This window comes from Sceloporus occidentalis, unplaced genomic scaffold (assembly GCF_023333645.1).
Source record: "Sceloporus occidentalis isolate IW3139 unplaced genomic scaffold, rSceOcc1.0.p SCAF_37, whole genome shotgun sequence".
Taxonomy (NCBI): domain Eukaryota; kingdom Metazoa; phylum Chordata; class Lepidosauria; order Squamata; family Phrynosomatidae; genus Sceloporus; species Sceloporus occidentalis.
The window spans coordinates 1,697,526-1,714,379 of record NW_028317017.1 but is presented as its reverse complement, the minus strand read 5'-3'; the positions used below and the strand labels follow the sequence as shown (position 1 = coordinate 1,714,379).

The 16,854-nt window shown below is 41.9% G+C and overlaps 1 protein-coding gene across 4 annotated transcripts; it reads right to left on the bottom strand.

Moving 5' to 3' along the window:
* Nucleotides 1-2,469: 2,469 nt before the first annotated feature.
* On the bottom strand, nt 2,470-16,549 carry LOC149297691 (secretory carrier-associated membrane protein 2-like). Of its 4 annotated transcripts, XM_089488252.1 has the most exons (10): nt 16,493-16,549; nt 10,131-10,211; nt 9,551-9,640; nt 6,735-6,833; nt 4,968-4,983; nt 4,440-4,568; nt 4,114-4,279; nt 3,072-3,173; nt 2,873-2,987; nt 2,470-2,616 (listed from the first exon to the last, which is right to left on the bottom strand). In XM_089488252.1, exons 1-10 carry the CDS (start codon nt 16,547-16,549, stop codon nt 2,470-2,472), a joined length of 1,002 nt encoding a protein of 333 aa, XP_089344378.1. The 4 variants fall into 4 exon arrangements, with proteins under 4 accessions (XP_089344378.1, XP_089344379.1, XP_089344377.1 ...); XM_089488253.1 differs by lacking the exon at nt 4,968-4,983 and having other exon boundaries at nt 6,722-6,833; XM_089488251.1 differs by lacking the exon at nt 4,968-4,983 and having other exon boundaries at nt 4,440-4,611.
* Nucleotides 16,550-16,854: the final 305 nt, after the last annotated feature.

The window sequence follows — 16,854 nt, the reverse complement described above, 5'->3', positions numbered from 1 at the left end:
CATGGTTAGGGCGCAGCAGGCGGCTGTACAGATACGGTTCTGTTCTGTTATGAAGCTGTCACCCTGCGCTTCACTTCCGTGATGCTATTAAAGTTACAGTGACTTCTGGTAGAGCCGAAGGCAATGGAGAGATTATACACTGACGCCACCTAGCGGTCCAACGGAGAAACACTGCAGCCACTACGCTTCCCTACACAAAAGAGAGAGCTGTGGTTCTAACTTTCCTATTCATTAGAAAGGGCCAATGCTGGTAAACGGCTCCAGCAAAAGGCAAAGCTGTATCATGCATAAGTCAAAGGGTGAAGAAATCTCACTCATTTAACTATATATTATACAAGGCCAGCCCAGCACTTCCTTCAGCAGAAGCTCACTGGAGCTTATCAGTGCCATCCTAACCCCCAAACACTCTGCCTGTGCCTTCTTTGCCCCTTGCAACATACACTCTGGCATACACATGTAAACACACACATGCTCACACACTCACTTATTCATACTAACACACATGTACACACTCATTCTAACACATACTCCCTCACACTGCTTATATATGCACATTCATGCTCACATGCAAACATAACACATTAACCCATTTGCTATCACAAACACACACTCATGCTAACACACACTCCATCTCCCACCACTTACACATTCTTATACACAAACACATTCATGCTCATACATACAAATGCTTTCACATATAGATTCATGTTACACACACTTATACATAGACATTCATTACATGGATGTATTTTGTTGTATTTTAGTCAACTGAACTGGTTTGGGGAAATTTTTTATAGCAAAATATATATATATATATATATTTTAAATTGTGAACTTCAAAATGCAACAAAACATATAAACTATTATAGGGGGCAGCAATGCTGTTGCTTGGCTATCCATGCGATGAAGCAATCTGGTGCTATAGATGGGATACTCCGCACACAATGTCACAATATGTGGTGATAGCTTTACATTGCAACATTCTCCACATGTTATGTGGCAGTGGCATGATGTCACAGAGCTGGCCCCCTAATCCATCAATCTGTGGCACTGTGCAGGCAAGGCTGGCACTTCTACTAATATGTGGGAAACTTGCCTTGCCCGTTTAGAATGGGGACTTAATGCTAAGTTAATTTCAGGTAGTAGTAGTTAAAGCAGTAGGCACTTTACCCTATGAAATGCCATTTGTACAAATGTATTGGTATAAATACATACAAGGGAGACCAATCCCCCTCCACGAGCACAAGTCATTAGAAGGTTTGCAGAGTTTGGTCTGTTATCAGAAAGTTTTTTTATTTTGTATTTTAATTTGCATTCTACATAGGGGCACCAGGGTGTCAAATATAACAAGGATGTTCACCAGTGTGTACACCATGACCTGCTTCCTGTTGGCACACAATGTGCACGATCCAACACGATCCTGAAAAATAACGCTTTTGTTGGTGTCATTACATTTTAATTGGACAACCTAACTAGGATGGCTCTTAGAGTTCACCAAACAGTCCCAAAACAATGAACGACTACTCTACAAACTTTAGCCGTATTATAGAAAAGAAATTTATTTAGATTTCAGCTCAATATGCCCAGTTAGGTTAAAAATTATCATAAAATGCTGGTGCATTTAAATATCAGTCACTTTTTTCGCCACCTTCTCTCACTCCCCCAAGTGAAGGGGGCTGATGCTTGCATGAATTTACACCCTGTTTTATTGTCTACATTCATCAATTCTGTCCATTGAAATTGCAGAAAATTATGCAATTAAAAAGGCAAATCAGGACAAAAAAAAATTTGCCTCTTACAGTCAAAGTCTTAGCCGAATTACACACACACACACTATTCCAATGAATTGCCAGCTGAGCTCTTAAAAGGTGGGATTATTACATAGCTTGTATTTGTGCTGTAAGCATTCATGAAGAAAAGACAGTGGAATTAAAATGGTTGCTGTGGCTCACCGGACACTGAAAATACATTTACAAGAGGGGAAGAGGAAATCTACATATGTTACAAGTTCAGTATATATTCAAAATGTTCTGTACACAGCAACAGACCAATCAAATGAACTGCATTACAAGCAGACAGAAGAAGGATTCACTGATCCATCCTGGGGCTTCCAAAATATAGCAATTCATTTTAATATGAAAAAACCTCTAATCATCCACCTTTTCTCATTAGTTCCCACCATAAAACATCCAAGATCAGAAGTGGGGTACATACCAACATAATATGATGTACAAACAGGTTTGTTTTTTCATCCCTACAGCATAAGAAAACCATTAAAAGGATCAAGGATCTTTTTGAATATATATGTACATATATATATATATAGTGAGAGAGAATTATGTACAGTCTCTTGTTTCTTGCTGGAGTGCCGAGATCCACCACGAGAGGCATTATATGTTTGGATTAAGCAGAACCAGCGTCTTTACTGGTTGGGTTAGAATGGTGGATTCTAGATAAGATGCAGAAGACTCAGTTTGATTGAAAAGCTCCTCTGGCTGCAGCAGTAGCAGCCCCTGTAGCTGCATTTTGGACGCCGCGGTTGGAAAGGATGCCTTGTGAAAACTCTTCCTGCGCTCTCTGGAAGCTGGCACCCGTCCTGCGATACAATGAGTGAACCTGACAGAGAAGAGAAAATTAGTAAACTGTATATCCTGACCCAGTATTAAGTACAGTCACCTGCTTTGAGTAAATAAAACGGTAAGGCCAAACATTTATTTAGCACCATCATGTCCTGAAGGGTTGTACATCACCATGTTACATGAATCTAAAAAGCGAAATATATCCTCGAACCCCAAATCTACTAAAAATATGTTAAAAACATCCTTGAAGCAAAGGGCAGCACTACAATCTGCATGATGTAGTCATATCTCACCTTCTTAAGCAGGAAGAGAGACAACACACTGGAGACTGTGAAGAATGAAGCCACTACCATCATTATGATAGCAACAGGGATTTTATGCAACATGGTGAGTGCCATTATCCAGCCACTGTAAGAGAAGCAGAGTGTGAGTGAACGCTCAAGGTGAGAAGACTACGTGATGCAGTAGGAACGGGGGGGGGGGGGGTCTCACCTGTCTCCCCATCCTGGGATTCCCACTGACTGGATGATGTAAATAACAATCTGGCAGAAGAAGACAATGAAGAACAAGAAGAAGCTGAAAGAGCTGTCAGACCTGAAAGGGAAATACAATAAAGTGGTCTCTATCAGTTTTACCATAATTGTCCATTCACAACGATTTGCATCCAAAATGTATTTAAAAAAAAACCAAATAAAATATATATTAGCTCATTATAGCTGGCAAGGATCCTGCTGCTTATCTCCACTTCCTTGGCAATAACGGCAGGAGGGCATAGAGTAGATTAACATGTAGAAACAATTAGCCTCATAAGGCATTGGGGGAAAAGGTAACCGTTCTTTAACACATGCAATGGAAGGCAGTAAATATACATAAAATAGGAACGACTTCCCCTGCTAAAGCAGAGATGTCATTAAAGGGACAATTTCGATACTAGTATCAGATGAAAGTAAAGTATTGTGCAGCTGCATATTTGCCATCTGTATCCGTTCTAAGCTCTGATCTTAGCCCAACCTACTAGATAAACACTCGTATTCCTTATCATGTTGCCTGTGGGGAATAGAAGGGCTCTATTAAGTCTGACCTAACACTCTTTACTAAAGACTATGGAGGAACAGATTTCATTAGTGCAAAAGAAAAAAAAAAATCAACTCAGTGTGGTGTTTGAGCAGGGAAAGTCATCCAAGGCCTCCAGGTCTGCCAATAAAGGAAGTTTATTGGAACAAATTTAGAAAAACCACGTTTTTATAAATGCACCACTGTATTTTATGGTCATATAGATGTTGTTTTCCATGGCACTTCCTCTTTAAGGGGAACAGCAGCTTTATACGTTTTCAAAACCTTTTTAAAATTCTCTTAAAGGAATGATTGAGAAACCAAATACATACAAAAAGCATACAAAACACCATAATAAGCTAAAAATAAATACAAATAACGGTGCAAGGGAAAATGGACAGTAAGGTCACGTGATGTGTCCATATGTTTTGTACACTCATCTTTACGCATGCACCAGTTCTAGTTCGGCAGAGAAACACACCTGAAGGCTTTGTAGATTGGCCGGTACCAACAGACAAAGGCACATGGAGTAAACAATATGAACCACAGGATGGACAAGCCAAAATCGACACCTCCAGAGCCACCACTGTTACCAATGAAGTAAGCCAGACAGGCCAGCAGATTCAGGAGAAGAGTGACGGCATGTACTTGAGAGAGAGAGAGAGAGAGAGAGAACCATTACAGCATTAATAAGGAAATTCATAAATAACGCTTCTCAGAATGCTTTAGAGTATCTTTATTTTTGGATCAGAGAGGCGCTAGCATGGTCAGTGTTCCATTGATATATATATATATATATACACTCACACATCCAAAGGTAGTAGAGCATTTTGCATATACGCTGGTAATCCGCAGGGATGTCGGCAGAGAAATCCTGATAGAAGCAGGGTTTGATGGGACAAAACGCAGGGAGGGGAGGCCAGTTATTTTGTCTCACTGAAAGCGTAAAAGGAAAAATATAAATGAACGCATCTTGAGTCTATAAAGTCACATAAAATACAATAAGCCCATTTACACACCAAGATATGCAGCTTAATTGGTCTCAGAATATAAAAACACTTGATAGTGAGGGGGCCTTTATGTTCCATGCCTAGAGAAGCCTGCATGATCGCACCCAGCACTCGGAGCAGGAGTTCAAAGTTTATTCATAAACATAACAAACAAAAAAACACAGGAGGCTCAACCAGCCATGAAAACAAGTAATCTTGGCATCAAACAGGTATACCATTAAAATATATTACATAAGACTGAAAGATTTGTGACGGGCCTCAGGTACCCCAGCTGGGTACACCCGTCAATTCTTTGTTGCTTCCTCCCGGAACCACAAGGGTTAACCACTTCCAGCTGTAGCCTATACTAGCGGGGAAGGGAGCAGGAATGCGGCTTGGATTCTTGGGTGAACGAGCACCCTAGCTCGCCGAAGCGTAACTAAATCCGGTGCTGTAACTGTCCTGAGAAGGACAGCGAGTGATCCAGCAAGCCCCTGAAGCATTAGAGAAGACTAATGTCCAGGGAAATGACGCACTTTATTGGGAAACACACAGGCTTATATACAGGTTAGGTGATAAAAAGGTCATAAATCAGGACACATCTTCCCGCCCTGCCCAGACAATCCGGCGCCGTGCTTAGGCTACCGAGCCCCGCAATGCCTGTATACTTTGGTTATTGTTCTCGGGGTGATCCCGACGGAGCAGCGGCGATCTTAGGGTTGCCAAGGGGGCGGTCGGGGACCAGGAAGATCTGGTCCAAAAAGCGGCGTGATCGGTCAACTGGGGCCCGAGCAACAACAGTTTAAAGTTTCCCCGGGACGAACCGCGAGATAGCCGGCACGCGTTCGGCAGCCGCGCCGGCTGTTTTCCGCTCCTCCGGAAGTCCCGGCGACCAGGCATTCAGGGGAGGCTTTTCCCCCTGAATTGGTCTTGCTCCATACCCCAACCCCGGTGGGTTAATAGCAAGGTAAATGGTGCGGTAGGTGAGGGCTTATGGCGTCCAGGATACGAGGGGTTAAAGTATCTGGGCAGGGCATGTGGAACATGGACAGGGGTGGCACGGGAGGGAGAACAAAAGCAAAGAAGACAGACACACAGATGGATATACATAAGTATCACAACAATGATATTAAACAGCACTTTTCAACCCAGGGTTGTGACAAGATTTATATAGAGACAAGGGAGTTTCATAAACAGTTGAAGCATAGAAATTGTATATATATATATATATATATATATATATATATATATATATACATACACATACATACATACATACATACATATACACATACTCTACAATAAAATATAATTTATTCCACGTGCAATTTCATATAAAGTAGTATCAGTATGAATTCCCATCCAAAACTTGATTATTAGGAAAAACTAATATCAGATTAAATAAAAATTGCAGTGTGGCGTGTCATAGGGTTAAATTCCATGGAACAACAATTGGTAGTCTAAGTCACCAGCTGAAAACATGAATCCAATCTTCAGGTGCTCAGATATAATATGAATTATTAATTAATTTACCTATATTTATGTTTCTAGGAGTGCTATTTTGGAATCGACTGTTTGCGAGACTCCGCTTTATAAACCTTTCAAATTGGGATGTAAGAAACGATAGACACTATTATTACAGCAGTATTTATATGGGCTGGACATATAACTTTATATATTGCATATAATGTAACTGTCTGGCAGCCTGCATGTTTCATAGACTGTGACAGAGGACATGTGTGGGCATTTGAGGCACTGTCCTGTGGGGCTTCACCTTCCACCATGGACATCTTACATGTTATACAACTGCGCACACCCTAGCCGGGTTACTGCAACGGGAGTGTTTTAATACGGAAAAACTGGTAAAATGGTTTTAAAGCTGGACCATTCTACTGGCTACCCTGACGATAAGGCCCTAGTTCAACTCAGAACCGCATCACCATCGTGCTTTGTAAATAACCCTTAATATTCTTAATTACATAAAGAATTGAAAGCATATCACACAGCGCGATGCAATAAGACATAAGTGCAGTATGAAAAACATCTAGTGGCAGTATGAAGGATCAGAGGTCTATGACGGCTCGATGCTGTGATACTCACAATCAATGTTCACGTTCCTTAATTCCTGCTCCTTCCTGTCCAATTCAGCTGCCTTCCGGTCCAACTCCTCTTGCTGTCGTAGAAGGCCAGCTTGTGCTGCCATTGCCACAGCCTGTGGAGAACACATTCAATTAGGAGATTACAATCTTAAAAAGAATATTCTAACATAGAACATTCTGAATGGATGGGCCTAGAAGGAATTTGGTTTAAAAACCTATTTATACTGGACTGCGATGGTATTTTGTTATGGTCCCATGGAAGAAAAATCCCAGTGCTGTATAATAGCAATGCAGGTCAACACCGAGCTGCTTTTATCTTCTTTTGTCCCAATAAACTTCCTTTATCAGCAGACCTGGAGGCTGCCATTGTTGTCCCTGTGTAATTTTTTGATGCCTTTCCCTGCTCAAATTCTTCCGTAAACTTTCAATAGCCAGGATGTCAGTGTCTGGCTGATCAGGACTGACCCAGTCTTCCATTGTTTACAACAGACAGTATGATAAGGAGTTAGCATGTTTGTCTGGCAGATGAATACGAGCTAGAACTCATACAAATGGACAAAATAAAGCTGTCCGAAGAGACCAGAGAATGACCAGAGACCTCCATAAAAATGTGAATGTATGCAAATAAAGGGTTTGAGCATTACACAACACTGATTATTCTAATGCTACATTTAGTTAGTTTAGTGATAAATGCCGCCAAGTAGGTGAAACAACACCTTTAATTCCTTTTCTTACTTGACTGCACCATGCTGTCCACAAATGAACTTTCTTGGCTACGCAGAACTGCATGATTGTATTAGGTTTTCTAATATTAGTTTATGCCAATTCCACATACACCGTGTGGATTACTGTACTGAGCAGCAGTTTTGGAGTCTGTCATCTTGTACATATGGGTCTGTCATAGGGCTGCAACAACTAATCGATAAAATCGATAATAATCGATAATGAAAATCGTTGCCAACGAATTTCATTATCGATTAGTTGAATCGATTTTTATCGATTATAAAATGAGGGTTTTTTCAGAGCAAACGCTCTGAAAAATACCCCTCATTATATAAACCGTTTCAGTGACTCACAGCAGCAGCTCCTACTTACCAGCCCCTCCCTGTAATCACTGTGACAACTGGCCCCGCCCCCTTCCTTCTCCCAGAAGGCCAGAACCACATGGCTGTGACACTCATCTAACTGCGAGTATAACATTAATATTTGGGCTACTGAAAGTTAGGGGAGGTGGGAGTTAATTTAGGGGCAGTTATGGTTAATGGGGTGTTTAGGGTTAATTTAGGGGCAGTTATGGTTAATGGGGTGTTTAGGGTTAATTTAGGGGCAGCTATGGTTAATGGTGTGTTTAGGGTTAATTTAGGAGCAGTTGTGGTTAATGGGGTGTTTGGGGTTAATTTGAGGCAGTTTTAGTTAATGGTAAGTTTAGGGTTAATTTAGGGGCTGTTGTGGTTCATGGGGTCTTTAGGGTTAATTTAGGGGCAGTTATGGTTAATGGGGTGTTTAGGGTTAATTTAATGATGAGGACTGAGGGTTAATTTATTAAAGTTAACTTAAGGTGCAGTTAGAGATAAAGGGGGGCAAACTAAGGGGAATCTAAATCCTGGGGGCAGTGAAGATTAACCCAGTACTTATTTATAAAAGTATGGTCTGTGACTCTATGAGGGGACTATGAGATATCAGGGGGGTATAAGGCATATCTGGGGAGGATGGAGTGACATATCTGGGGGTATAAGGCATATAGGGTATATAAGGCATATGTGGGGAGGGCAGTGTGGCAAGTCTGGGGAGGACAGAGTGGTGAATCAGGGTGTATAAGGCAGATCTGGGGCCACAGTGGCATATCTGGGGGTAGAGTGGAGTGGCATATGTGGGGAGGGCAGTGTGGCATGTCTGGGAGGCAGTGTGGCATGTCTAGGGAGGATGGAGTGGTGTATCGGGGTATAAAGGTGTATCAGGCACAGTGACATATGTGGGAGGCAGCGTGGAGTGGCATATGTGGGAGGCAGCGTGGAGTGGTATATGTGGGGGCAGAGTGGAGTGGTATATGTGGGGGCAGAGTGGAGTGGCATATGTGGGAGGCAGCGTGGAGTGGCATATGTGGGAGGCAGCGTGGAGTGGCATATGTGGGAGGCAGCGTGGAGTGGCATATGTGGGAGGCAGCGTGGAGTGGCATATGTGGGAGGCAGCGTGGAGTGGCATATGTGGGAGGCAGCGTGGAGTGGCATATGTGGGAGGCAGCGTGGAGTGGCATGTCTGGGAGGCAGCGTGGAGTGGCATGTCTGGGAGGCAGCGTGGAGTGGCATGTCTGGGAGGCAGCGTGGAGTGGCATGTGTGGGAGGCAGCATGGAGTGGCATGTCTGGGAGGCAGCGTGGCAAGCCTGGGCTCAAACGTGCATAAATTGGGGGGGGGGGGCTGGTTGCGAAATAAAGGCAAGAAATGCATTTTATCAAAGTTTTTTTATTCTGCGTTTGTATTTAACATCATTTGTTTATTACATTATTTTAAATAAATGAAAAATTTACATTCATTTTTTTTATCCGATTAATCGAAAAAATAATCGGCCAACTAATCGATTATGAAAATAATCGTTAGTTGCTGCCCTAGTCTGTCATAAGCCAACACTTTATACCCGTCTTTTAGTGCCATGCTCATAGATAGGGGACACTCAAAAACAAAAAAACACTGTGTTGCTGCATAACAAAGCAAATAGCATTTGCTACTCTGATCACTAAATGAGTTGTTTCACAATTGCACTGTACTATGAGACGTACATAAAACATATCCACCTTCATTATGGACACAAAACAGCTTGTGTACACAGGTTACCTGCGGTGTTGGTTCTACTGATGGCTGTAGAACAGCTGGCTGGGATGGTGCGACTTCTTGTACTGGGATTGTTTTCTGGTTAGGATTTGTCTGAAAGGAAGAAGAAAAAAACATTGTCAAGTTCCTAGCTACAGTCATATATGAAAACCAGATTGAATGTACTGAGCATTAGATCTGTCAAGAACAGCTAAGGAGAATGTTCTAGAATGGAAGGCCACAATGTAAACGCTTCTTAAAAAAGTACATGTTTCAAGTCACAGGCAATCATGCAAGTAAAACGCACATATAAATGGAAGGAAACCAACTAACGTTTCTATGCTTAAAATGCTTGAGGGTTCAGAAAGTATGGATTATAAACTAGTTGTGTCAGGCAACCGGTTTGTCTATCTGAAGGCAATCGGGACATTTGGGATCTTATTAGGGTATTGCATGTCAAACACAGGCCATTCACCTTTTGATCATAGAAAACTCTACATTGTAGACAATCTACACCCACTCTACTTAAAAATGAATGAATATAATGGAAATCAAGGGCTATAGCCAGAATATATGATCTATAGATAGATAGACATAGACCCACCAGGCGTGAACTTTCTGTAAAAGGGTTAAATTCTTCCAGGTTACTATGGGTGGTGGTGGTGATCTGTGTTACAGCAGGGTCCTGCGGGGAGGAAAGCACAAGAACATGTTACCAACTTGTCACAGAATGACTAACAGAAAACATTGGGCAACAAAGTAACCCATTGAAAAACAGATGGGTGACCAAATCACACGTTATGGCCCCATACGCCACGGACGGCAGTTACTGGATCTATTCACTTAAGGCGGCCTTGGCAGGAGAGTTGTGGCTTCAGCTCCCTCACTTCACTATTCATTAAGAAGGGCCAACACTGGCAAGGTAATCATTCCTGTACATGGCATAGTTCAATGTTTAAGGAGACTCACAAAATTATACAGGGACAGAAGCTCACTGGGGTTGACTCTTCATAATGTATACTGAAACACAGTTTCATATGACCGGATGGGATTTTTTCTTTGGTTTTGGACTGGCTGGTAAAGCAAGTCACATTTAATTCACACGTATAAAGATTACATTGGATAAACACAGTATTTGTGACAGCAGCTGAAATAGGATACCATCGTCATATAGTTTTTGGCAGTACTCGTATAGACCCGTCACAGCATTCTGAAAACTGAACCTTACACGAGGCAATCATACAATTTTCAAGATTCATTTATTAGAATACAGAGTATGCGGGTCACTTAAGGAGTAGGAGCAGGGACTAAAGAGCATGTCTTCCACCCACTGAGCCATCCTGTCTGAATGGTTGGGGGAATTGAAAAGATTTGTAAAATATCTCAAAGACCTGAAATCAAATTTCACAGACACGCTTCATATGCTGACCAAGCCCCAAACTGTGAACGAACAGCCTGGCAGCACATCAGATGGTTTCTCTCATGTGATCACAGGCAGCTTTCACATGTTTAGGTCATCCAACACTTCCTTATTGCTTGTTTTTCCAGTAAAGCTGGAGATTGTAAAAATACTCCCGGCGGCTCCCATTCTCTACTTTAACAAAACGGCAGTTCCAGGACTAATTAGTTCCTCTTGGACAGGTTTCTCCGGTCTGTGACTCAAACTGCTACAACAAAACTCCTGCCAGGAATACGTCACAAAGACTGCCTGATTAAAGACGCTTACACAGCCCACCGCTCTTCGTTAACAAAATACTACAATACATATAACACAACGATCACATGTTCCTGTATTGGTATGGGCCAATAACAAACTTCAGTCCGTTTAGCTTTTTCCTCTGTAGTCAACACCCTGACCCTTGTAATGTAACCTGTGGGTCTATACATGGCCAGAGCCATTAGTTTTCTTCTCATTGTATTCATGGGCAAGTTTAGGTAGCCATCGAGATGCTTCTCCACCTTAGAGGATTTAACGAAAACACCATGTTCTCTGTGTAAAAAAGTAACTATTTATTTGAAAACCTGGTGAGCTTAACATACTTTTTTCAATTATTCCGATCCCTTGTTGGGGTAAGACAGGGATTGAATATGGAAGCTTCAGTTTTCCAAGTATTGCAACATATCCCATTCCTTAACGGTTAGAGTAAACATGCTGAAGACAATTACAGGGCTTTAATAGGGTTCTCTAAGGTCTTGAAAGCTTTTGTGATTTTTACTCTATCACAAAATTATTTATACTAAAAGGATCAATATTGCAATACGGATTCTTGTGTTTCATTAATGACTGATAGGAAACACATAAGATATAGATAGCAAGACCTGTACAGGTCGACCCAAACCGAAAATATTACCCCAAAGATACCTAGGTATACAATAGGTACCCCAAGCCTATGATGGCCTGCGGCAGTACGAGAGAGGTAGTCCTATCACTTTACCGATCCCTGTTCAGACCTCACCTAGAGTATTGTGTACAGTTGCGGAGACCCCATCTCCACAATGATATGGACATTTTGGAGAGAGTTCAGAGGAGGTCTAATAAAATGACTTGCAGGATAAAAATTATCAGGTAAGACTAAGGGATCTCAATACATAAAGCTTAAAGGAATGAAAAGAGGGGAGATGTGAATTTCTTTTTAAAATACTTAAGGGATTTCAACAAGTACATGATGCAAGGTCATACTCTAAAACGAGAGGGTCAGAGGTTTAAGTGTAATTTAAGGGAGTTTCACTTTATTGAGAGGGTGATAGATACATGGAACAGCCTCCCATCAGGAGATGTAGAAGTTCTTACAGTGAGGAAATGTAAACATGCATGGGATTGGCATAAAGCTATCCTGAATTAAGGTCAGAGTCTTCGTCAGAAAATGCAGGTAGACCAGATGGGCCGAATGGTTCTTATCTGCTATCAAGTTCTATGTTTGTATGAAAACATGCATGCAGCATTAGGATATGCATAAGAAGACGCTCCAGGCTTTATACATATTTCTGTTGCAGAAGTGATTTTGCCACATTGTATGTGTATATATGTATTCATTTTGGCGACTTTGTTGCAAAACCTCGAACAAATATTTAAACATCCGGTGTGCAACTTTAAATGGCCTTATTAGATCTAAAGCACCAACAACAAAAAAACAAAAAACCTGTAGCTGCCTCTTACAGACGCTTAGTGCCTGACTGGGGTAGAAGACCACTGGTTCAGGCATCCTTTGATTAAGTAAGGAGGAGGCAGAGGATTTCAAAACAGAACCTGGTGAATTTGGTTTCCGTAGGTAAGAGGCTTTTTTTTTTTTTTTTTTTTTTTTTTAAACCCAAACATCTTCAAAAACAATTATCCAGAAGAAAAGAAAAAGCAGATGCCACATGTGGCTTTAACAACTGAATTTAAAGATGACATCATCTGCGCAGGTGAGTCTCCATCCACGCGACTCTACCGGAGGGAGGGGGCTGAAATGAAACATCTTAGACACTCCCTGCACAAAAACTCAGACAGCTATGACAGGGCTGCCACCAGCCAGAGGGGGTGACGTGGAACGTTGTCACATACATACACCCGGCCTACGAAATCATGACTCAACGGCACTGAGCAGTAAAACAGACTTAAATAGATGCAGCAGCCCGGCCCACTGAATGGGATTACCAAGTAGAATGAGTTCATGGCTTATTGTTTTACAAGACATAACCGCCGGACACCTTTGGACCCTGAGAATTTACCCTCCGTGTTCCCATTAGACGTTACTTTGGATTCTCTCATCTTAATGCATAAGCAAGGAGAGAATATCTCTTGTCAGTCATTATACACATCTAGAACGATGCTAAAAGCTGTGCTAATGACATATTTAGAAATTCCCACGCGAAATCCTTTGATGGCCAAGAGTGCCGCGCACAGCATTAAATAGTTTAATGCCGCATGGAGCTGTGGAATCTACTGCACCTTTGCCATAAGCAAACATTCTGCTGCTAGTGTGAAACTGTAAAAAGTAACAACCACACAGAACTCACCAGGGGCCGAGGGAGTTTATTAACACAAATGGCTCACATGCGGAGCAAAATGAAGAACAGGAAGATTTTCACGGATCTGCAGTTGATACAAGTTAAAATTGTTTACTTTAGTACATACATTTCCTAACTGTTTGGGTCCCTAACTAAATTTGTTCCATTTTAAAATTAATCTCTATGGATGTAACCGATTCTGGTTCCTAAAAACAAGGACAACATGAGAAACATTTGCCATGCATGAACAAAGCGGGTCAAACGGGATTACATTTTGTTAGAGAAACAGAAGCTGTCAGAAGATACAAAGCATTGGGCCTTCTAGCCTGACCATTTCCCCTGCTGTAAAAACCTCAGGACTTATCTTCTCCTGTTTTCAGGATAACCCTGTGCCTTATTACATGACTTTATTAACCTCTAGCACATCTTGGAGAAGGCTCTTCCGCTTACCGAGCATCCTCTCAGTGAAGCAAGACACTTTACTCACCCAAATGGACAGCTTCACACCTGGCTTGAGCAGGACGGTGCTCCAAGCAGAACCACCAACACATTTAGTTTCTGACTTAGTGTGCAGGTTTTTTTGTAAGACAGTTCTAATTTTGCCTAGAGTTTTTAGACAGCTGCATTTTAGCGATTTGTAGGCGTTCTAGCTCTGTTACATTAGCCGTTCTGGCTCCTTATCATACAGTCTTGTAGTAAACAATGTAACGGCTTGATCCTAATCGCCTCGCCCGACAACAATGTCAGCCTCCAGGTACGTACATATAGGAAGTGTATTGAAGCAAAATGAAATAAAACCAAATGTGCGTCAATGCCAACCTACACAACTATATACATTAGTGCAATACGGTATATTTCTCCTTTTTAAGCAGAGAGATATTTTCTGTGGGATTTTTCTCTTTAAGTAGAAGTCTAATATTCCAAATGTAACAACTAAAACGAAGGATGAAAAAGTGTGCTGGAGGGAAGAATACCAGTGAGAAAACAGATGAGCCAGACACTTAACTGAAATCAGTTATGCAAAAAAACACTTTATTTTCCAACAGTCTGAGGGTCATAAGACTGGTGACATAATGCTGAAAACAGCCCAATCCTGGATGTCCCGCAAAATAACTTTTCTATATATCACCCCATTCAAAGGACCCACCTGGTCACACTACCCACATTGCAGGTCGGATGCCCAGAAATCTCTGAGGGTTACAGCTGGTCTGCAGGCCTCTGCATCATATGCAGTTCAATACAGATGATAACACAGTGTCCTCTTTAAAGCTTAAAAAAGGCATGAAGGGATTTATCAGAAAGCCCCCCCCCATGCACTTGCCCTGTTTTCCAGCCCCCCTCAGCTCCTGCTGGCCAGTGAACATGCGTGCTCCAGTGCCAGTTTGCACAAGAGTTCCAGGGTAACAAGACCCCTGCGCACATGTCCTGATGCATTCCCATTGATTTCTGCCCTGGGTGAGCTCCTGATATCATATAATAAACATGGGTATATACCAACCGCTTGGTCCAAACACCCACCAACCCAAGGGTATGTCATATCCATGCTCTTAATATGCTGGACGGTAATCCAGCAACGGTATAGAGAATAAAATGTGACAACTTCCTAGGTGGCAAATGACATCTTCAATAAAGCTATCGGTCTGTGCTTATATACGGTAATCTGAATACCAAATGCGCTTGTCTACCAAATGATCTAAGAGTAAAATAGTGTAGAGGAAGTTGTAGGAGCACTTCGCAGTACTTTTCAAAAGTTGTTACAGATGAACTATCCTCCTCTTTCATTTATGTGGGTTCTTAATCATTCTGTCTTACTTCCGATCCCTTCTGTGTTTCAGGGTGCAAACAGATCTCCTTTCACAAGACCTTCAACTACAAAGCCTCCAAAAGCCTTTCATTTAGGCTGTATGTGATTAGAACACTATATGTAACAAGCCACAAAGTCCACACCTGACTTTTTTTTATTGGAGGCTTTTCCATCTTTTAAGTGCATCTTAAAAATAAAATGTAAAAAAACGCTCTCGTTGTATGATATATGCATTTTATCAGCAGGCTGTTACCTTTTGATCATACATGTTTAGATTAGTGAACTTCCCATAAGACAACTGCATGAGTTAGGGCAGAGACTTAAGATCGATGATCTATGTTGCAGAGTGGCAGAAAACACTATTGCCACTACGCACTGGACTAGAAGGGACTATTTACAGTTTTATATGGCACCATCATATACCGTAGCTCTGTACAATGGGTATCTCTGAAGCACAGCCCTACTAACAGCAGCTTCCAGGAAACAGATCAGATATTTAGAAGTACTTTTCTGAAAAACATTCCAAGCGCATGCAAGCCAATAATAATAAAAAAATATATAAAATAAAAACAAGTGTAAAACTTTACAGTTTTTATTTTTCCTCTTTGTACATGAAATGTTTTAAGATACAGGTTCTGCTATGTCACCTATAAGAGGCACTCGTGCCCTTTTCTTATAATTCTGAAAATGACATTTTGGCAATAAAACAAGGTAAAAAAAAATAAATCTATAGCCTACAATTAAGGTCACCACATTAACAATCGAAGAGTATATAAAAATATATGTTCTATGGCAGCATTAAAATAATTATATCCCTGCATAAAGCATTTTTTCTAAGTTCCAACTCGTAAAAGGCCAGTGAGGATGTGCAGCCTGTGACACTCCAGCTACTGTGGACATAAAGTCTCATTCGGCAGCGGTTGGCTGAGCAGAATAGGAGTTATATAGCGCACAATAGCTGAAAGGCCCCAGGTTGCCATTACTACTCACACCTGAACGCAAGGGTCATGTGTGCTACCTTAGCCCCGCCCTCCTCCACCTGCTCTGGCCTCACCCAGGTGCCCCGTTTTCTGATTGGTGGGCTGTCATTCGGAACCTGGTGCAAGACCCACAGGGACTGCTTCCTGTCAAGTTTTCTCGCTGACATTTTCACTGAAGCCCTCGGTCATTACCTGGAATGGGTTAACGTCCACAGGGTCCGCGAACGGGTTAGTGTCGTAGCCGGCCATGATTGCTAAGTAGCACGAAGTAAAGTATATGTGTGCAGCCTTCTGCCGGGACACCTCCTCGGCTAGGAATCTTCCGGGATGTGACGGGGCAATCGCCACAGGGCGGAATTAGCGAATGTCGGGAGGAGTGACTAGTTTTTCCCTCTCGGCCAATGACAGGCTAGCAGGCGGTAGAAGTTTGGGTCGGTACCCAATCAGAGCAAGCCTCTGATGGCAGAGGCGGGACTTAGCTGACAGGGCTTCTCCAACTTCTACATTGTAAGTGTTTCGGGATCAAAACGCTCAAGGGGTTGGACTACTTCTGG

Bases quoted from the DNA above. Each gene is read 5' to 3' on its own strand.
- LOC149297691 (XM_089488251.1), bottom strand. From the start codon at position 16,549: ATGGCCGGCTACGACACTAACCCGTTCGCGGACCCTGTGGACGTTAAC. The intron at 9,641-10,130 runs GTGGGTCTATGT...TCTTCCTTTCAG, and splicing joins TTACAGAAAGTTCACGCCTG to ACAAATCCTAACCAGAAAAC. The intron at 4,280-4,439 runs GTGAGTGTATAT...CTCTCTCTCAAG, and splicing joins GCTCTACTACCTTTGGATGT to TACATGCCGTCACTCTTCTC.